Source organism: Diplotaxodon limnothrissa, linkage group LG3 (assembly GCF_057381915.1).
Source record: "Diplotaxodon limnothrissa isolate DT_005_m linkage group LG3, D_limnothrissa_male_GT1.1, whole genome shotgun sequence".
In the NCBI taxonomy this organism is placed as follows: Eukaryota; Metazoa; Chordata; class Actinopteri; order Cichliformes; family Cichlidae; genus Diplotaxodon; species Diplotaxodon limnothrissa.
The window spans coordinates 37,157,648-37,179,796 of record NC_140598.1 but is presented as its reverse complement, the minus strand read 5'-3'; the positions used below and the strand labels follow the sequence as shown (position 1 = coordinate 37,179,796).

General features: G+C 41.0%; 2 protein-coding genes across 2 annotated transcripts; one reads left to right on the top strand and one right to left on the bottom strand.

Moving 5' to 3' along the window:
* The first annotated feature begins 521 nt into the window (after positions 1-521).
* On the top strand, positions 522-13,237 carry slc10a7 (solute carrier family 10 member 7). Its single transcript, XM_085348765.1, has 12 exons — positions 522-728; positions 2,521-2,603; positions 2,698-2,834; positions 3,452-3,527; positions 3,609-3,647; positions 3,775-3,810; positions 4,474-4,557; positions 4,636-4,801; positions 7,278-7,329; positions 7,810-7,883; positions 8,242-8,387; positions 10,429-13,237. Exons 1-12 carry the CDS (start codon positions 629-631, stop codon positions 10,459-10,461), a joined length of 1,026 nt encoding a protein of 341 aa, XP_085204891.1. The 5' UTR covers positions 522-628; the 3' UTR covers positions 10,462-13,237.
* Positions 13,238-15,312: 2,075 nt separating this feature from the next.
* Positions 15,313-18,831, bottom strand: reeld1 (reeler domain containing 1). Its single transcript, XM_085350192.1, has 6 exons — positions 18,624-18,831; positions 18,139-18,454; positions 17,889-18,049; positions 17,715-17,768; positions 17,364-17,513; positions 15,313-16,322 (listed from the first exon to the last, which is right to left on the bottom strand). The coding sequence occupies exons 1-6, from the start codon at positions 18,829-18,831 to the stop codon at positions 15,313-15,315; spliced, it is 1,899 nt and encodes a 632-aa protein (XP_085206318.1).
* Positions 18,832-22,149: the final 3,318 nt, after the last annotated feature.

Genomic DNA, 22,149 nt, shown 5'->3' with positions numbered 1-22,149 from the left:
GTTCTCCAAGTCAATTAAAATTTGTCTTTTTTTTTTGTACAAACTTAAATTTTTTAAAATATTTTTATGACTTGTTCACCTAAAACAATACCTCATTATCACAATTTTCTAAATATATTTTTTTTTACATTTTTTAAAATGTTTTCTATGATTATTTGTTTATAGTTAAATAAATGGCACATATTTTTAATAAATAACTTTTTAAATATCTACTAAAATGTGTTAATGTTATACTGACCCTTACATCCATTGTTTCTTTACCTGTTTCTTATTTATAACAGTATTATTCATACTTTTACTTGTATTGTGTTTTTTAACCTATAAATAATGAAACTGTATCCTAACATGTAATCTTTTATTGACATTTTTTCAGATTCTGATCGTTACACGCATGTTGTGCTGCTTTTAGTAGTGTTACGGTAATGAGTGAGTCGGTGCGTCTGTAATCTGGTCTTTACGGCTAGTTTGGGCCCATGTGTCCGGAAGCAGCCTCGGCTTCCTCTGCCTGTGTTTTGTGACGATAAAAGCTTCGTAGAAGAAGCGCCGGAGTTGTGGGAACTTCTGTCCCGGCTGCTGTGACCGTGGGGGGCAGGCAAGGAGAGCCGGTGGACCACCGGCGAGCTGAAACATGGGCCTTGTGGCGAGGATACGAAAGGAGTGGTTCATCGTCGGGATCGTGCTGGTCATCTTATCGGCCAAGCTGCAGCCCAGCATCGGAGTGAAAGGAGGTGAGAGGGTCGGAAGTTCATCACTGAAGTTCAATGGTGTTGCTTTAAAATGTGTTCACTCTTTGAATGACTCTAAATGAACAAATATTCCGTTTATTAAGTGGTCAGTTTGGGGCATTTTACTGCCAGGCTGTGAAAGAGTTTGCCATCCTTTTACTTCCCTCTCAGGGCCAAAGGTGTTCTTTCAGGTAAAGACTTAACACCTTAAATCAATCGTTAGGAGTCACAAAATAAATCGCCACAGGCTGATTTACCTGGAAACTTTTGATCTTCCATAAATGAACAACTTCTAGACTTTATTTAGCGCTGTTTCCCCGAAATTTGAAGAAAAGTGTAGACTATCAACTTAACATTGCATGTTTCTGTGAATATGACCTGAGCCGAAACAAGGTGCAAATACTGTTGGTTTTATTTATAACGTAGTGATATAATGAATGGAGGTTTTGTCAGACTTTAACAAAGTGTACATTTCAGGATTTTCTTTCAGTGGAATGTTCCCCTGCATGCTGGCCCCGGGGCAGCAGGCTCTACGTCACAGTGGTTCCTTGTGTTTGTTTGTGTGTGTGTTTGTGTGTGTTTGTTTGTGTCTCCCTCCGTACCTGAAGTGCCGCTGTAGTGACACGTTGCATTCAGTAGGTAATGTCAACACGTCAACCCAACTCCGTGCTCCGCTCCGCGCTCATGTGTGCGCGTCCACGAGCACGTTATTGGCATCTTTAATTACTACCAGTAAACTAAGTGAGGAGAAAGCATAAGCATTGATAACTACAAATCAGCCGCCACCGGAGCTGATAACCCCTCCGCTCATTTTCCCTGTAGATTAGATAAGACGCCACTATCGGTGTGGTGCCTTTAGGCGCTGCTCGTAAACGCCGGCTTCAAATATCAGTGGGTTTTCTTGCTCGTATTTGCTGGACTCTTATTTTAACGTGTTACCATTGACTGTATATAAAAGATGGTCAAATCCATTGTGACGTCACGCATTTTGAAGTCTCAACTTCATAACACATTCACAGATTACTACAGTGTTTTTTCAGCCAGTTTGCATGTTGGGCATCCCAACATGGAATGTTGATGCTTTGGAAGTATGACATCAGCACAGGTGTGGTGTGTTTTTGTTTCTTTGATTGTTTGTTTTATTTGCTGCTGTTGTGTTGAAAACAGTTGCACCTTAGTCTTGTTTCAGCTAAAAGACATGCAGCTCTCATCTTTTGTAAACTGCGAGCATTGATGACACAGCTGACTTGGAGGCAGAAGTTGTGGTGCGATCAGTCTTTGTTCAGTTATATATGAAGTTTAAAACAAGGTAGTTATTGAAGAGTCAGTGCGTAATCTGGGATGATCAGTTAACTAGCCTCCAGCTGGTTATCCAGAAATGATATGAAATGCCATAAAAAGATTGATTCTAGCTAAAAGAAGCTGGTGAAAAGAAAATAACAATGAACCCGGGAGTGAACCTTGTGGAACCTCACAGGTCATACTTGCAACGTAAGAGGAAAATCTGCACACCCTAACAGAGAAGGTCCTTACAGATAAATAAGAGGAAAACAAGTCAAGAGCTGAACCAAAGACACCAACCGAAAGCTAAATCCTATTAAGGAAACTATTATGTCAACGTCACAAAGGCAGCACTGAGGTGAAACTGCACCGGATGTGAAAACCCTTTTAATCCATACTGCAGTAAAAACAGGTCTCCACGCAGAGCTACAGAGAGCAGATGGCTGCTTCCTCTCCCTGCTGTATTACACAGACTATGTCACATTTGAAAATTTGATCTGTTTCTGTCTGTCAGGTCCTTTAAAACCGGAGGTCACCGTAGCGTACATCGCCGTCTCGCTCATCTTCTTCAACAGCGGCCTGTCGCTAAAAACGGAGGTGAGCTGCTCCCATCCTGCTTCTGTCCTCAGTTATGGAACATGCAGTGTTGCATTCAGGTGCAGTTTGGAAAAGTCTCCGTCTCTGTGTGCAGGAGCTGACCAGTGCGCTGCTTCACGTGCGGCTCCACCTCTTTGTTCAGTCCTTCACCCTCATCTTCTTCCCACTCGCCGTTTGGCTGCTGCTCAAGGTGCTCTCACTGACCGCCATCGACCAATGGCTGCTCAGAGGGTAGGACTCTGTGTGTCTGTCTGTGTGTCTGTCTCTGTGTGTGTGAGAATGTTGTTCTTTATTCTCACAGTACCTGGAGGGCTGGCATAAAGACACACATTCACAGATTACTACAGACCCAGCTCCATGTGTTTGTGTATAATGTGAGACTTCCCTCTTCCCAGAGAAACACCAGGAACAGGATATTTTATTTTTTTCACAGTTTTGTTTTGAGGTCCGTCCAAGTGAAGTCATCAGATTAAAATAAATAAAATTGTATCATCAGTTGTAAATAAAATATAGATTTATAAGATCTGTAAACATTTTTTCTATGTGGAAGCAATTCCAGACTTCAGATGGCTCTAAACTCTTTATTTCAGGCAGTTTTTTTCTGATCTTTATGACATCACAGAGGGGACATATTCCTAATATGGTCATCTCAGTCTCACACAAGCCCCTCCCACCTGCAGACCTGTTTGCGTGACATCGTATTGCATTGTTTTGTTTTGTTTTTCTCATTTGTGAAAAACATTCCTCCATCCTCACGATTTCCTCTGAGGAGGCAGGCAGTGACTCAGATCTGTTTCATCCTCATCCTCCTCTTTCTTCTTCACCCTGTGGTTGTTGTGGTTGCCTAGGTTACAGACGGTGAGCTGCATGCCCCCTCCGGTCTCTTCCGCCGTTATTCTCACCAAGGCTGTCGGAGGCAACGAGGTAACACAAACACAAAGATTAGCAGGTCAGATTAAACCTGCAGTGTCACCAAAGTGATAAACTGAGTGCGTGTTTGTGCAGGCCGCCGCCATCTTCAACTCTGCTTTTGGAAGCTTCTTGGTAAGACAGTTTTTTTTCTGTTTCACGTTCCTTGGAGGATTGTGACTGTAATGAAGCGATCCTGCAGTAATGAACGAAGAGTCAAAGCTGTAATCCTGATTTCTCTTTTCCTTTTTTCTCCCTGCAGGGAATCGTCGTCACTCCTCTGCTGCTGCTGCTCTTTGTAAGTCCCGCCTGCCACATGACGCCTTATGAGGCTTAGACGTTTGTAAGGACGTCCTGGTCGGGTTATGAACATAAAACAATCATAAACAGATCCATGGCAACCAAACCGAGACATAAAACAAGCAAAATGATCACTTTTAAATTACAGACACGCTACAAGCCAGTCCTGCTCCAAATATGAAGAAAGTGAAAAATGGATAAATTTAAACTTTGTTTTCGATTTGTTTGATGTCCAGATAAGAACATAAATAAGTATGCATGCAAAGTAAATATCTCTAAACACAAAAAGAGCTCGAAAAACCACAAATGAGCTAAAATAATCACACAAAGCAACCATAAAGAGATTTGAAATGACCGTGAGGACATTAAACACAACTGAACAGTCACAAAACAATAAAAATGAAAATCAGAATAAAATTAGAACCAGAAGAGCTTAATAATTACGAACGTACGAATAATTAAATAAGTTTTTATTTACCTTACTTTTAAAAGAAAAAAGACACGACGCAACCAAGGGTCATAAAAATGAAAAGTAAAATTAAAATTAAGCACAATTTTTTTTTTTTTTTTTTTTTTTTTTTTTTTTTTTTTATGATCAATATTTTGAGCATTTCTTGTGATAATATTTGTATTTATTTATTTTTTCCTCTTCCTCCTCCAGCTCGGCTCCTCGTCCTCCGTTCCCTTCTCCTCAATCTTCTCTCAGCTCTTCATGACGGTGGTGGTGCCTCTGATCCTGGGTCAGGTATGAAGCGGCGCACGTCCTGAAGTCTTGGTCTAAAGTCTGAACTCTAAATCGGCTGATTTGCTCGGTTGTGCGCAGGTGTGTCGCGGTTTCCTCAGGGAGTTTCTGGAAAGGCAAAAGCCCCCGTTCGGCGCCATCAGCAGCGCCGTCCTCCTCATGATCATCTACACCACCTTCTGCGAAACCTTCAGTAACCCCAGCATCGAGCTGGACCCCACCAGCCTGCTGCTGGTCGGCCTTATCAGTCAGTACACCTTCTGCGTGTCATCAATGGCAGATTAATGGAAATCAAATGTAAATTGTAAATTTGAACTAAACTATCAGAGGAAGTGTTAAAATAATGGTGCTAGCGCTGAAACGCTGAGTAAAGTTGAACTTTTTAAGCATCCCTGAATACATTTCTCCTCGGTTACTCTGAGAACTACCAAAAGTTCAAGTGGACTTCATGTTATATTCACTGTAAACTGAAACCAGTGGCTGAGAATATGAGCTCATCTGGAAAGTGTTACCGAGGTCAGAGCTGTTATCCCACAGACTTCTATAACACTGGAAGCCTGTTTGCAACCACAGGTATCGTCCTGTCCTTAAACTGCCGACTACCGAATTTATGACTGAAGTCCTGAATCTTCCTTTTCTTTATGGCCCGTAGCCATGAGCTCATAAAGTTGTCAAGGAAACTGCTAAGCACATAGATCAAGGCAGATAAGGGCTGTTTTCCCACCAACGTGCGTTGAGCTGACCCAGCTGATCTCAATAGATTGTTCAAGAGTTGTTTGCTATGTTGAACACGATTTAACCTCTGGTTGCTAGGGAAGCGTACACTTCCTGATTGGTTGGCACTGGTTTCTGGACGTTTCTGGCTCTCGTTAAAATCAGTGGCAGAGAATGTGCTGCACCAAAAAAAACAAAGATTGTGTTGGTTAAGCTAGCAGTTTGCCAGTTTTTGCTGAATCAGCGATCTTCCCCTGCTGGTCATTAAAAATAATGCAGGTTGAAGACACTTCTACACTGGCTTCACTTTTCACACCCAAAAACTACCTCTATCTGTTCAGATGACATTTTTTCAAATGCTCCAGCATACCGGCCACCACCCAATTAAATCCTTCACTTCCATTAGCCATTAGGCATCCCATGGTGTAATTAAGCCACATGAGATGTATAACCCCTACAGAGTTCTGGGTGTGTACCCTGACGTCCACTTTCTGAAGTGAGACATCCAGAAGAGATCCTGATCAGATCCTTAAACAGCTGACCACAGGACTTATGACTGAAGTCCTGACTAATCTTCCTTTTCTTCATGGCCCGCAGCCATGAGGCCGTAAAGTTGTTCTTTTATGTTTCCCATAAAGGAAACTGTCTGCTAAGACCGTTTTCCCATAAACATAGGTTAAGCTGACCCAACTGATCTCAAGAGATTGTTCAAGAGTTGTTTGCCATGTTGGACATGATTTAACCTCTGGTTGCTAGGGAAACGTGCACTTCCTGATTGGTTGTAATTGGTTTCTTGAAGTTTCTGGCTCTCAGTAAAATCAGTGGCAAAAAAGAAAACAAAAGACTCCTAATGATTGTGTTGGTTAATTTAGCAGTTTGCCAGTGTTTCCTTCTACTAGTCAGTAAAAATAATGCAGATTTCAGGAAGCCCACCTTCCAGACCTGGAAGGCACGTCCAGTGGTTTTATCTCTGTGTTGTTTATTGAGGTTAGCGATAAGCAGGTTCAGTTTCTAAAATGATGTTAGCTCATGTTGCTCGACCCCGGGGCCAGGACTGAGTATAATCATCAGAACCTGATTTCTTTGAATGTTTAAGTAATTACAGCCACTGCAAGCATCTGGTAAAGGATTTAAAAAAGACTTGAGATTCCCTTTATTTACAATCCGACTAAGTGTGATCTACAAATAAAAATATCAGAAAAGAATAAACAGAACAGTAGTCAATGTTTCCCAGTTGACTGCTCTAGTTTGTATCAGCCACTAGAGGGCGCCAAATGACCATAAAATCTCTACAGCTCTCGTCCAAATCAGCATTAACTGGATTTAATCCTAAAGTTTACCTTGGTAACTAGCCAAGCTAACTTAAAAGGAAAGAAAACAGTAATCGCTGAATATAGGAACACAATACATTGAGATAAAATAAACAGTGTTTTGACTGAACACATAGAAACATAGCATAGAAGCATAGAAACAGTATATATAGACTATTAACGTGTACAACTATTCCCTCACAAACAGTGGTGTTTTATTTTACCCCTCAGGCTAGCTGGTCTAAAAATGAAAACTTTCAGAGACAATGTGTAGAACTAATACATCTCAGTATCCATACATTTTTATTAATTTAGAATAAAAATCCATGATAAATCATAAATGAACAAACTCACACAACGTCTTTTACAGATGCTTAGTACAAACTACAACCGCTGCAAAGCAGCTGCAGTGTAGAAGAACAGATACTGGTGGATCAATCCAAAAAAGGGCTAATCGAAGAACTCAATACTAAACTAATCAAATCAGCCGTTACTGAAGGAGTTACTGAAGATTTCCACCACAGAGGTCACTCCACAGACTGTTAGTAATGAATGGACTGTTTTTTATTGTTCTTATTATTATAAGATCTAAAACAATATTTTAAAAAGAAAAACTGCTAAAAGTCCATCTAAATGTTGATTTTAGCTTAATATGAAATGAGAAGTTAAATTTGCCTCTTTTTTTTTCTTGCTCTGCAGTTTTCTCCATCCAGATCAGCTTCATGCTGCTCACATTTGCCTTTTCCACCAGGTAAGCTTCCTCCTTCTCAACCTGTCCTTTTCTTTTCTTTTAATATTCATTATATTGATTATTTTTACATAGCTCTGCCCAGAAATGTGATGAAATGTTTTTCTAAATATATATTTTTTAATTACATTTTTTAGTAGCATTAAGTGGCTTTCAGCATTTATTTCTTGTAGTTTTTGTCATCAAGTTACTTGCAGAAGAATCAGTATTAAACCCTTAATGTGAAAATTAAAAACAGAAAAACGACAACTTTGATCAAATCTTAAATTTTAAGATTTCATTTCTTTTTTTTCACAGTTTGGTATTCACACATTTTATTTTTATACATTTCATTTATTCATCATATTCTTATCATTCCATGTATTGGCTCCCTAAAACAATAAGAACTGCTCCAACATTTTGCTCTGGGTGTAAAGGTCACCACCTGCAAACCGTCTGGAGGGTGACAGATGACACGTTTTAACTTCCTGTTTGTCTCTGCAGGCCAGGCTCCAGGTTCAGCCCCGCGGACACCGTCGCCATCATGTTCTGCTCCACACACAAGTCTCTAACCCTGGGTGGGTGCACATCCAGATTAGACGCTCAGATTTTGTGTTAGAGAGAAACTTCACATCAAAGTTGTGTTTGAAGAGAGCTCCTGCATGCGCGCAAAAACTTGTATAAAGTGTCGGGTGTCTCCTGAGAGCTCTGTGGAGTTTTAAGTTAGAAAGTAAAGAGAGGAGAAATCTGGAGGAGTTAGAAAGAGCTTCTGAGGCCTGTGAAGCTCTGAGCTCGGTCGTGAGCTCTGCTGCAGGTCGGAGCTGGCATGAAGTGAACAAAGTCATCTCGTCTACGCTGCATCTCATTCTGAAGTCTAATTTTAAATGCTGGGTTAGCTTTAAGTCCATGAGGTCTTCCTTATTTATTTAATCACAGGTATCCCCATGTTGAAGATCGTGTTTGAGGGCTATGAGCACCTGTCTCTGATCTCAGTCCCTCTCCTGATCTACCATCCGGCTCAGATCCTGCTCGGCTCCGTCCTCGTGCCGACCATCCGCAGCTGGATGACCAGCCGGCAGAAGGTACACACACGTACACACACGTACACACACGTGCACTTTGAGGACGATGTTAAATCAAACTCTCCTGCTCCTCGGCGTGGCGGCTCCATGCCAACACTAACCTCTACACCTTGTCCCCCTACAGTCTAGTCTGTTGTTGCGATAAGGCTGCATGCCAACACTTCTGTCTGACCCGAGTGAGTAAGAACGGACGGAAGAGCAAATTCAGTTATTTTTGTATATAATTTCAAAAAAATCTCTACTGTGGCTTCCCTGGGTTTTCTTTTTATTTACAATATGGAAGCCCAAAGTGTTCAATATTAAATACATGAAAGAAAAATGAATTATAATAATAATATTCAAGTGTGACTGAACCATGAATGTGCTATGTTGTTTTCTTAGTAATACTCTGATTTATGAAAGCCCTTTACTGACACACTGACAAACAATTTTCCTTTCATACATTTTGTACAATTTTAACTTTTTCAGCTTGAAATTTTGTCTTTTTACTTTGTTTATTGTTCGTTTGGGCATTTAAAAAAAGTCAGCTGTGTAAGTCCCATTAAATTTAACAATATACTGCATCTAAATAATTATGTAGTCTCTGTTGAATATGAGTCACTACAGAACAAACAAGAGGAAAAAAAAGATCACGATCTGTGTCATTAAAAATCAAATTCAAATACAAATTATGTTTTTAAACATCCATCCATCCTCATCCGCTTTATCCGGGGCCGGGTCGCGGGGGCAGCAGCCTAAGCAAAGAGGCCCAGACCTCCCTCTCCCCAGCCACCTCCTCCAGCTTATCCGGGGGAATACCAAGGCGTTCCCAGGCCAGCCGAGAGATATAATCTCTCCAGCGTGTCCTGGGTCTGCCCCGGGGCCTCCTCCCGGTGGGACATGCCTGGAACACCTCACCCAGGAGGCGCCCAGGGGGCATCCTTGTCAGATGCCCGAACCACCTCAGCTGGCTCCTTTCGATGTGGAGCAGCAGCTGCTCTACTCTGAGCCCCTCCCGGATGGCCGAACTTCTCACCCTATCTCTAAGGGAGAGGCCAGCCACCCTTCGGAGGAAGCTCATTTCTGCCGCTTGTATCCACGATCTCGTTCTTTCGGTCACTACCCACAGCTCGTGGCCATAGGTGAGGGTAGGGACGTAGATCGACCGGTAAATTGAGAGCTTCGCTTTTACACTCAGCTCCCTCTTCACCACGACGGACCGGTGCAGCGTCCGCATTACTGCAGCTGCAGCCCCAATCCGTCTGTCGATCTCCGGCTCCCTTTTCCCATCACTCGCGAACAAGACCCCGAGATACTTGAACTCCTCCACTTGGGGCAGGAACTCATCCCCGACCCGGTTTTTAAACATGTTTTATTCAATTCATTAGAAACAAAAAGAAAATAAAGCATCAAAGTGTCATTAGATCAAAAAAATGTGGGCTTTTTTGTTTATTTTTAGTTGTTTTCATTGTTTTTACAGTTTTGAATTCTATTCATTTAATTTATTTAATAATTAAATGTTTGGGTTTTTTAGTTTTTACAGAATTTTATATGCATAGCTTGCATTTTGTTTGTCATCATGCTACTTCCATAAGAATGAGCTCTATTAAACTCCATTATATTCACATTATCCCATGTTATGTTGTCTGTTTTATCCACATATTTAGTTATTTAATATTGAACACTTTGGTGTGCCACTATCAGATGAATAATTCTTTTGCACATTCTCTTTAATTCTGCGCTCTGGGTGCAACAGCGCCCTCTGGTGTCAAACGGATGTTGTGTTGTTGGTGGGACATGGACCTTTTTGCTTCACTTCACAATGTTTATGAAGCTGGGTTTCTCTCAAAGTTAATGACGCACGGTTCAACGTTGTGTTTGTACAAGCTTCAGCTGCCTGTTTATAAGTGTGCTGCTAGGGTGGGGAAAATGAGTAATTGGCTTCATGTTGTCGGTCATTAAATAATTCCAGAGTTTTCTTTGTCCTGTTAAATGACTCGTCTTTTGTCTAATGTTTTTTCTTCTCAATCTTTTCTTTCTCATGGCTCTTGTCTCTGTTCAGGCGGTGAAGCTGTCAGCGCTGCAGCCCATCTGACATGAAATGTTGGCTTTTGTGAAGTTACTGGTGTCTCATACAAAAGGGAACTATGGTGGAGGATTGCAGTGGTCACACGTGCCTTATTGCTACCAATCAACGAAGACCTCAGCCTAGCGGAAAGAACGAGAGGAACCGCGTGCCTCAGTTCTTTTCTTTCTATGATGAGGAAGGACTCCTCTTTCCAGCACATATATTGTTTTATATTAAACTAAGTGCGAGTTCTATTTTTATATGGATTTTGGAGCCAGAAGGATGAAGTTATTTGGACCAGTCTTTTCTCTTTTCTGCCGTTTTCAACATTTTTCTACCTTCCCACTAGCGGTCGCTGCCTGCGTCAGTGTTTGTTACATGGACGATCTGGATTATCTGATACTTAATATACTGTATTGTAACAGCCAATTGGATTTTTTGACACTTTCTAAAATGCCGTCTGTCTTACAAGTAGTTTTTTGGTGGCGTTTAGTTGAGTGGAGGATGTTAGTACATTAATACTGGAGTAGTGAGTCCAAGTTTACAGGTCAAATTTTTTTGTTAATGACTTGGTTCACTTGTTTCTATATGGCTGTCTCGTTTTAATTCCTGGCCTGCTTCCCTCAGATTCTAACCAAATCTGTCACCCATAAGGGCATTTATGTCTCGGACCAATAAGGAGAGCTTTGGGCTCTCAGTAAGGATCCTGTTAAATAGTAACAAAGCACAAAAAAAGCAGGAATGGGTAAAGCTGATATTATTGTTTGGTATGAGATACCTGCCAGTCTGTTGTTATTGGCATTTAATATTGCAAAATTAAAAAAGTAAAGAGATGGGGGGACAATTTTCTTACAATGTCTTGACATTGCAGATTTTTTCCTGGGGGGCACTCTGCAACGTTCCTGTTGACATGCGCTCCACAAACAATCGGAGCAGGCAGGACGTGAACAAGTAAATAAATCACCAGATATAAGAAATGTTAAAGAAAGTGAAAGCAGAATATCAGAGTTTTAAACCACCAAATATCAGAATCAGAAATCCTGCATCACTCAAGCTCTAGAATAAAGATCTAAATAAACCTCTGAACATAGCTGTAGAATATGGTATTATCTAAGGAAATAATATAGCTGATTATGTCTGTATATCACACCAACCAAAGTCTACAGTAAACACGTAAATGTTTTTTGGGAGGAAAAATCTAGAACTCTAGAGTCTTAGAGTCCAGGTCTAGAGTCCCTCCACACTCTAGGCTGCTGGGCTCCAGAGCTGCAACTTTAAAATACAATAATAGATTTCAGACCTCTAGAATCTAGATTTGCATAACAAAATTTTGTGACATGAGGTCTGGAGCTGCTTCACCTTATTCAGAGGTATGACAGCGAATGAGTTATCTCATTAGAACAGCAGCACATGATATTCACTAAAACGTTGTTCTAGTCCATCTCGTTCTGTGGACCAAACCGAAATGCACACCAGTGAGGAGAAAGGGTGGGAATTTGCTCAGGGGAACTTTGGTAGTATTTTTTTATTTTGTTCTTTGCTCTAACGACTTAGCCTTACATCCTTCTGGTAAATTATGACAACTCTGACTTCCATTTTTCTTTAAGGGCTTTCACGCTACGTAATAGCACAACTCCATCAAGCCTCAGAGGACACACTGGAGGGCCTTACAGTAGCTCTGTGCTCAGCTAACTCTGTATCTGTTGTAGCTTAAAGTAGTGCTAGCATGTTAAAATTACCGTCACTATCCTTTCTAACACTGAATTACAGATAGCAGCATCATGAGGTTTTGATCCTACTCTGCTTTGTTGGTACGTCACTACAGATGCCCGTTGGTTTTCACCACCATGCTGCTCAACCAGTCAAATCCAGAAGTGAGCAGATTGTATTCAGCTTCAGTCCCACATTACAGTATTTTTTTTAGTCTGTAGTCGTCATGTGTACCTAACCTTACACTGGAAAAAGAAGAAACCACACATTGTCCATCCTTTGAACTTATTTCTATATCCAGGAGACTCCTGTTACTTCTGGCTCACATTATCACCAAGGATGCAAACATCGCCTGTGCAGTCGCAATAACAACATTAATGGGACATATCCTACAATGAATTACAGCATGGTGTTTCTGTCTTATATTATTAAAGTGAATTGAAGTAATGGACCAAAAACCTGCAATACCTATTTTTAAACCACTTGAGAACAGTACAAGCAACTTGTAAAGTTGTTTTCACAAAAGTGACACAATCCAAGTCAGTGTCATTAAAATTTCTAAGCAAAGTGTTGCTTGATTTAACAGCAGACACCAATATTCAGTTGGAGTGGAGCTCATGTCCGCCATGTGACGCCAAGTTCTTTTATCTCTTGCTTTGGTCTTCTCCACCTATGAAACCTTAATTACACAAATAAAAACAAAAAAAAAACAGCTTGCAAAGTTGACATTTCAAAGTATTAGCTCAGATGTTTGAAAGTTGAAGTTAGAAAGTCAAAACTTTGAACTGTGGATGGCTTTTTTTTTCTTTTTCCAGTAGCAGAAATTAGCTTTTGTATCCACCTAAGACTGTAAAGCCTCCAGTCTCCTTTCACATGATTGTTGCCCTTTCAAAAAGATGTTAACATAGTGTTGAAAATACTGTATGAACATTTTGGCGTCTCTGACGGAGAATGTCACCACATTCACTTCAATTCTGAAGCCTTTACAGCACAAATGTCATTTCTTATGTCGTCCAGCTTACAGTTAGTCTCTGTTCAGTCTATTTGCAGTGTGGTTGTTTTGTCATTGTAATTTATTGTGGGGAGAAAACAATGAGTGGGATATGTATGTGTCTGATTTTTGTTTGTTTTATTAAAGAAGTTTTGGGAATTAAACACAAAAAGGCTTTCTCTTTGTAACACAGTACCACATTTTGAGCAGAGAGTATTTCTACACACCCTACTAGCTGTTAGAAGTACCTGGAATGTGTTTCTCTTACTTCTTTAACAAAGTCTTAACAGCCCTAATGAGTGCTTCGTCCTCTGAGGCCAGAAGCACTTTAGAATAAATCCTTGTATTTGTTCTCTGACCAAATACTCTAGAACTCTAGAATTAATGAGCTGTATTGGCAGCTCATTAATTTCACTGACCCATCTTTTTCTGGACAGATGGCTCTTCTGTCACATCATTTGGAAGGAGCAGTCGTAAAATAAACCAATAAAAGCACTGCCAGCAGACCGCAGTCGCTTTGTGCTGTTTTTAACCTTCAATCAAACCTAATTTAAAAACCAGCATTTTGCCTCAAACTCCAGGAGCTGAATAAAGAAATGAAAAGTGTATGATACTGAAAATATACTTTTTATTTTTGAGTGCAATCACATGACTTAACAATTTAATATGGATGTTAGTGATCAGCAGTGTAGTCTCTTTCTCCACAGATGCAAAAACCTCTGCTTGTTAAAATCAGCCTATAAAACCTAATCAGAGCTGGACTTACAGCCCTCCTGTCATTGTCTATACACTGTGGTATATTTAGACATGCATGCAGAAAACATACCTATTCTTCTCTGTTAACGTACTCAGATTGTAGCTTTATTCTTCTACTTATGTTGGAGACAGAAAGATTTAGCCAGGAATATTTTCTTCTGCTCTTGCTGATTCTTCTTAGAAAGTGCACCAGTGTGTGCTTTTGTCTATGGAGTCTATTAATGTGCTCTGCTGGCTTAAATAATCTGTGGATGATTGTGAACATTTACAGCGAATTTCGTGACAGCCTGCCAAGCCCCATTTTGTCAAGGACCGCGGCTCAACGGGACCTGAAAGGTCCTCTGGAGACGCTGCTTGTTTAAAAATAATGAAGGTGTTTGTAGACTTAAATTACACCTTTCTTGGCTGCTACTTCAAAGCACATTGTGCGCTGTCTGTCCTGCGTGCTGCACAACAACATTGAATATTTAGTATTTACTGCTGTTTACACTTAGCTAGATTAATGCGATGGTGTTGTGTTTAGTATGTTGCTTTGGTTTTTTTTTTTTCGCTTGTTTTCTATTCTTTCTCTCTCAACAGGTGATCCAGGAGATTTTTTTTCTCCCACCCTTTCTCACTGTCCCTCTCCCCTTCTGTTTTTCTTTTCCTTCCTCTTTCTTTCTCCCTTTCCTATCCCTCACTCATGTCTGTCCCGTCTGTAACATCTGAAAATAAAATATAATAAACAATAAAAACTAAGATCGATCAAATGGACCAATACGGCAATGCCACGATGATCCATTTGGCAAAGTAAATCCATTGGGTATCCTTGTTGGTCTTCAGACAACAATTCTGATGGTTAAAGAACCAAATGGGACAGGCAAAAAAAAAAAAAAAAAACTAATGAAGAAGCAGAAAAAGGTGTCAGAATATCTCTTTCAGCAACAGACTGACTGACCACAGTTTTATCCTTTCGTAGTCACCCCTGTGGAGCCTGCACTGCAGTAGACGACAGTGTTTGCATTCATCTGCATTGCTGTGCTGTCACAAGTGAAAGTTCTGCTGGTTTTTGAGCTAATGAATTTCAAACAATAGTTACTGAAAATCTGGAAGGAGGAAGAAAATTTCAGAATGGACTGGCTCGCATCCGATGTGGACAGGGATCAGCTGGAGGCACGATCGAAGATTGCAGCGGTCCCAGATCCAGCTGGAATATGTCCCCCTGTTGCTTGTCTGTGTTTTATTGTGTTATGGTGTGATGATATCTGTGCGTTCTTTTTCTCCTTAATGACCCTTTTGTGTTACACATTTCACTGTTTTTCCTTTTACTACCTAGCCTGACCTGTCTCCCCAATGTGACGTTTGTTGTAGGGAAAAAAATCAATCCGAACATTCGAGGAGTTAATCAAGATTATTTTCTTGTCCTTGAAAGGTTTTGGTATCTAGCATCTTTGTTGGCAGCCGGCATTTCTCTCTCCAGGTGGTGACAGTACATCATACTCTGCCAGAAGTACTAAGCTGTTCTCTCTGATTTTTCGGACTCTAACCAAATCTCCACACTCCTGGACGTGGATCAGTCCTATCTCTCCTCTCCCATACTCTCTCTCCCGATCGTTCAGGGTCACCGCTGTCCGTTTTCCACAAGCCTGGCGATACAAGTACCTTATTCCAACCACCAGTACCATACCCAAACCAGCTGAGCTGCCCAGCAGCATGCCCAGCTCCCAGGCACTGTGCCTGCGTATGTCTGGATATTTCCCTTCCTTGTCTGGAGTTGCAGGAGGACTGGAGGGATGTTTAGCATCACTATTTGGAAGCTTTGGTTTCAACTCGTGGCCAAGATTTTCCTCGATGTTAGGGTGGGGTTTGGGGTTTGGATGAATGTCTGTTCTTGGTGTTGGTGGGTGTATACTTGGATCAGGATCAGATGATGCAGTGTGACCTTCAGTATGTTTCTGGGAAGGTGAGGGCATGGAGAGGTTGTGCAGAGAGCGACGGGGAGCTGGAGAGGGTCCTGAGTGAAGGGAGGTAGCCTGGGCAGCAGGCGGGGAAGTTACAGATGGGATATAAAAAGATGTACCTTGATAGGAGGAAGAAGTTGCTGAGGTCGAGCTAGATGAAGTGGTAGAAGAAACAAAAGAAATGGAAGAATTTGTTGAATTTGTGATGCACTGGGAAGAGGTAAAGGTAGGCAAGGGAGCTGGAGTAAACAAGAGATCTGATGACGGATGGTTAGAAGTGTATAAATAGGGTATAGTAGACGAGGCAAAGGAGGATGGCTGTGGGGAAGTGGGGGTAGGTTGAGAAGATGACAAATAAGGGGGGTTGGAGATTGGAGAAGGGGAGGGGAGAGCAAAACGAGCTGATGATGTTGTCGGTTGGTTTCTCGTAAAGGAAGAAGGGATGACAAATGTAGACCTAATGGATGCACGCATAGTTACAAGGGGTAAACCTCCAGAAGAATGAGGAGAATTGGTAGACCTATCGTTAACTGTTGCAGTAGGGAGCAAAGTATTGGAGAAGGAGAAAGATGAAGCGGAAAGGGAAGGAGTGGCTGAGGGCAGAGCAAAGACTGGGCGCGTAGTTCTGATCTTTGCGTCAGACCTAAGATCCACTTGACTCTTTTCCAGTATGGGAGTTTGGTCAGTCCTCAGTGTAAAGAGCAGTGGGTTAAAGAGAGACTCTGAGGATGGAGTTTGTTTCTGTTTCTGTGGTCGAGGAGAGTTGTTTGAGACGTCAGGTGATATCTCAGACTGGGAGTAATCTGTCCAAGGAATGCTAGTTTTACCCTGACTTTTAGTTGTAGTAGTTTCTGGCATGTCTTGGAGAAATGTTCTGATATACTCACTGTGAGGAGAGCTACTCAGGACAGTAGCTGTAGTCTGAAGCTTAGAGAAAGGTGTACTGGTTTGCTTTGGGCTACTTTTGGGTTCTAAAGGGCTGTTTTCAGAGTGGGTAAGGGACAATATTGTGAGAAAGGACTTAATGATGGGAGATCTGGATGGTGGAATGGAGTGTGGAGAGGAGGTTTGAGAGCGAGAAAGGAATTTGGATGGAGATGCTGGGAGAAATGGATAAATATTACTCCTACCAGTTTGGGACCGTAGAAGAAGTATGGATGGAAGTATGGAAGTTTCGAAATGACTAATAGGCTTGGGTGAAGAAGTTTGGGAGTGAGGATTTTGAGACCCGATACCTATTTCTGATTTAACTGCATTGGTTTGGGACTCAGTTACACTAGTCCTGTGAGGCTGGACTGAACCACTCTGGGTCTTGAACTTTGCTGAACCTTCTTCTTCCTGGATTGCTGCTTTTGGATTCTGGGTTGTGGGTTTTGGGAGCATTATCTTATGAAAACTGTGATTAGTTGAGTGATTTCTGGTGACATCTTCTATTTCAGGTTTGTTAGGTGCTTTTGGATCTGGTAAATGTAATTTTGGAAGTTCCTCTTCCTTCAGCGGGATGACAGGAACAAGGAGGGGAAGAGGACTACTTGAGGCTTGCACTGTGTTGTTTAATGAAGAAATGGTGGTAGTTTTCATCCCTGTAGCCTCAGCAGAGAAGAAAGATGCTGTCAAAGGACTTGAGCTCTTGGGGTCCTTTGGTTGAGGAACGGGGTCAATTTGTGCCTCTTCAGTCACATCTGAATATGATCTTAAAGGTGTTTGAGAACCAGTTTGATGATTTTCTAAGGTCATATTCTTCTTTTTACTGACTTCAAACAATGCCAGAGTCACAGACCTGCTCCTGTCCAAGGCTGGATGAGTTGTTTCTGTTGTTGTTTTCATAGATTTGTAGTTGTAAGGTCCACTTCTTGCTCTTGTAATAAGTTGTAGACTAGTACCTGGTCTATTTGTCGCATTTGTTTCTTTCTTTGATGCTTTAAAGGCTCTGAGAGCTGCAAGACAACAAGGTGAGAGAAGAGAGTGAATAGAGAGGCGACAATTGTTCTATTTCAAAGCACCTAGCTTGCATTTTGTCCCAAATTTACCATCACATAATAACTAAATCAGCTTACTTGGCAGGGCTGTAACTTTGTCTTGCAGTAGTGTGGAAATTGCACTCACTCCATTCACTCCAGTAGTGTTACTCCCATTCCAAAGCCTACGACCCGCGTCACGCACCAGTCCAGACTCAATACCTGCCCAGTAAACAAAGTAGGACTGTACCACCGTGATGCTGGAAAACAGAGGATACTCAGGTTTGTGTTTTCTTGTACAAAACTTGAAATTCTGTGAAAACGAATCTGTTATTATTTGTAGGCTTACTAGAACCGTATGTCTCCCACTGGTGAATCAGGAGCCCTCCATACAAACGAGAGGTTTCTCTTCAGCTGTTTGTCCGAGTGTGTGACAGTGTCACCCTCCGAGAGGCAGCACAGAGTGTGGGTGCCAGGAGGTGTGAGGATCCAGGAGCCGCCCACCAGCAACGGGCCCTGTCTCCTGGACTTCCTGACACCACTTCCAGCTCTGGTTTTGGGCCATGGCGTGACCCCATAGCTTCCTCCAAATTTGCTGAAGGTACCCTCTGCACGGCGTGCCTGGAGCAGGAAACCCATGAAGTCCCGAGAGCTCCGCACCATTACTGAACAGTCAAAAAAACAAAAGGTAGCCAACATAAACAGATCATGAAGGTGTTTTAATGTCATTCAGCTCACATACCACATTAAAATAACTACATTTGAGTAACTATCACAGCAGGTTTGTTGGTTTTTAGTTGGTTTGTTAAGCGTCGCACATTACGCTGATAGTACCTGTTATAAACTGTCCAGGGAGGTAGGAAGAGGCAGACGTGCGTATGGTGACCTGTCTGTGCTGCGAGTCCTGAGAGTGAGCACGGATGTGGCCGGGAATCATTTCCTGACAAGAGGCGTGGCTTGCACCACCGGAGAACGATGTGGTGGGCGGGGCCAGTACGAATAAGACCGCACACACACCCAAACAGTGTAGGGTGGACAGCATCGCTAAAGGTAAATACAAAGTTTATGTAGCTCAACCAATTCACTTGATGGACTGAGAGATGATGCAAACAAGATTTTGCTTATCAGAAACTGAGACTGGATACTGCAAAATAAAGTTGGGAAAATGCAACATAAAACCACCATACAGAGCTCAAATGCAGTGCAAATATCACAAAAGACAATAAAGAGATAAAGTAAAACGACAAGTATAATGCGTATGAACCAATCAACCTATTATTACACATGAACATGCATGATGAGCTATAAAATTACTGAACATGGCAAAAGAGAAGCAAATAAACCAAATTAGACGCAAAAGAGGCAAACAAAGAAAAAACTGCAGAGATCAAAGGTATTGAAACACTTCAGAAACACACAACATGACATGACTTCACATGAAAAACACAGAAGAAATAATATGGTGAGGCACGAAACAACTACAACAAAAACCTAAAAAACAAAACAGCCAAACAGAAGCAAACCAACCACCACAAATGTAAACATGAAATGACACAAATAAGATGCAAAAAAGAGGACAAAGATATGCAAAGTCAACAAAAATAGACACACCACTCTGTTAAGAAACGAAACGTGACTGTAAAGAGGTGCTGACTACTTAGAGTCCCAAACTTATTCAAATTAATGCAAAAAAAAAAAACAATAATGATGTGCAAAAACATGTAAAGCATGAAACACACCAACATGAGAGGAAAAGTCCCAAAGCAAGTGACGCAAAATTCTTAAAAGGCTGTTCATCAAAATATTCATAAAAAAAATGAATATGAACAAATATAGCTAATATATCATTTTAGCTGTAGCCCTGCAACAGACTGTCAACCTGTCCAGTGTGCACCCTGCCTCTCACCCTAACAGCTGGGCTGCAGCTGCCCCACGATCCTGAAAAGGATAAGTGGAAGAGGATGGATGGATGGATGGATGACAAAATTCCCAAAGAAAAATATGAATGTAGAGTCTGAATATATCAGGCTATGAGAAAATTACATCAGTTATACTTTTTATTTAAACCAATAGAACTCAATAAATCCTTACAGAAGCACATAAGGTTTATTTCTTGCTTTTTTTTCTTTTTCTCTCCTTTGATACATTTTTTTCCAATTTTTAAGCAGCCTTGTCTGTTTGTACATCCTCCTAGGAAGGAGTTCACATGTGAATGGATGACTGGAGCAGTAGTGAGTTTTATCCTTACCTTGTCAGAGCACTAAGTTTCAGGATGCCTTTAAAACAACAGCGAGCTCCTGCTTCTTCTTCAGCTTGCACAGATCTTCTTGTCCTGTCAGTTCAGCTGTTGTGGGAAAACCATTTAAAATACTTCAGCCCACAGCTGGGGGAATAAAGTGCTCCTGGAAACTCTGAGGATGAAAGAGTGATCCGGGGCTCCAGGATGTGGAGTAAGAGGGGGGGAGGGATGTAGATCCAGAGCATGTAGAGCTGCTGGATTAACAATCTGTGACGTTCAAATGGAAAAACAGTGCATATGTGACGCTGTGTACAGCAACAGTAACTTTCAAAAATAAACAAATATTAAACACAAAAGTACTCCTCACAAAAATAAATATATCTTAGATGATTACCTCAGAGGGGTCTGTGGTTGATTTAAAGCTGATTTATCTGCATTAGGTGGACCCTGCAGGTGCACAGCGTGCTGTGTATAAACCTTCTAGATATAAATAAGAAAACAAGATTGTCTTTTGTGTGAACAACAAATCTAAACAGATTCATGTCACTGTGCCATGTGCAAAGGTTCAAATACCGTCTGTTTTAAGGATTAATGTATTAACGTGACAATACTTATGACAACACTATATACTCAAAAACACGTCATTTTAATTTGTATTTATTCAAAACATTAAAAAAGCATTTATTTAAATTCATTTTCACCATCCACCATGAAATGGTGCAGAAAGAATACAAACTGCCCGCATATATAATTTCCCACTCAGCCCATATGCCAGACCGCAACTATTACTACTATTTTACTACTACACCGTATCATCAATTATTACAATGTTGATATGTATGAAAGTAACAAATAGTCTGAAATACTTTATGAAAAATATGTCTCAGTTTTTCCACGTTCTGAAAAAAGAATAATCAGCTAATTTAAAATGACTTAATGATTTATGTTGTGCTTACTTTGGTGCAGAGTTCAAGGTCATGGGAGAATGTTGTTGGTTGAAGGAAGGCTGTAAGGCTGACGGCAATTCAGACAGAAATGAACAGTTCAGGCTCTCCTGATGTGATCCATCCTTATGGTCAAAATATAACCAAAGAAATTCTGAATTTAAGCCCTCCCACTCGGCAATACTCCACAGCCATCCCACAGGCTGGATTGGACCCTTTGATGAGACAGTTCTGGACCCCGGGCCGTATGTTTGGCAACAACTTTATGGTGGATCCCTTTTTATGGATACATCAAAAGGGATCACTTACAATAAAGTCTCTCTGCACTTTAACGTCAAAGAATTTGATCATTATTACTCTTATTGCTCTGTTTCAAGATTTCTCTTCTAGTATCAGGTTTTCTATGGGATTAAGACCTCCCATCACCCCAACCACACACTACCAGGATGTACACCAGCTGTGGCCGCCTCCCTCCAGGATCTTGCAGACTTCTCCACTGACCTCTTCCTCCTCGTCCCTCTGTTCTCATTGTTCTTATTTTGTTGTCTTTCTTCTGCTTAAACATCAGTGATGTTACTCTTCACTTTGAGACATTATTCAGTAGTCACTATCCACTATCACAAGAGCATATATATTATAAGAATAACATCAGCATGAATTCACGAGTCATTAAACTCAAATTAGAATTTTAAGGTCAGATTTAACATCAGAAGAAGGAAGAAATTTATTTCTAAAAGACGATTCAACCCAAAAACCTTCACAAAGAGGTTAAAACGTTTACGTCAACATTAAAACAGAAGTAAAGTTGGTTCAACAGGACGCGCAAGGGAAGAAATATCTAAACTGGACATCAATGCCGGAGTTCACTGAGTTTTCATTTTCACGGACAGAGTAAAATGTTGTCTTGATATTTCTCTATTATTGTCTCTACTTTTTTCTAGTTGTTTTATTTTTCATTCCAATGCCTTCTAAGTTAAGTGTAAGTTTGCAAAAAAAAATGGTGTGTCTTTGACATTTGTTTCCTTCCATCTCTTCAGCTTCAGATCACACCGGGAGTGTTTCATAAGCATTCTGTCACGGTTCGCTGAGGACTCACGCAGCACTCTGGAGCTTGTGATGATAACAGTGGGTTTAGAAGTGGGATTTTACTTAAAAAGGGGGCAATAATTCACAGCCC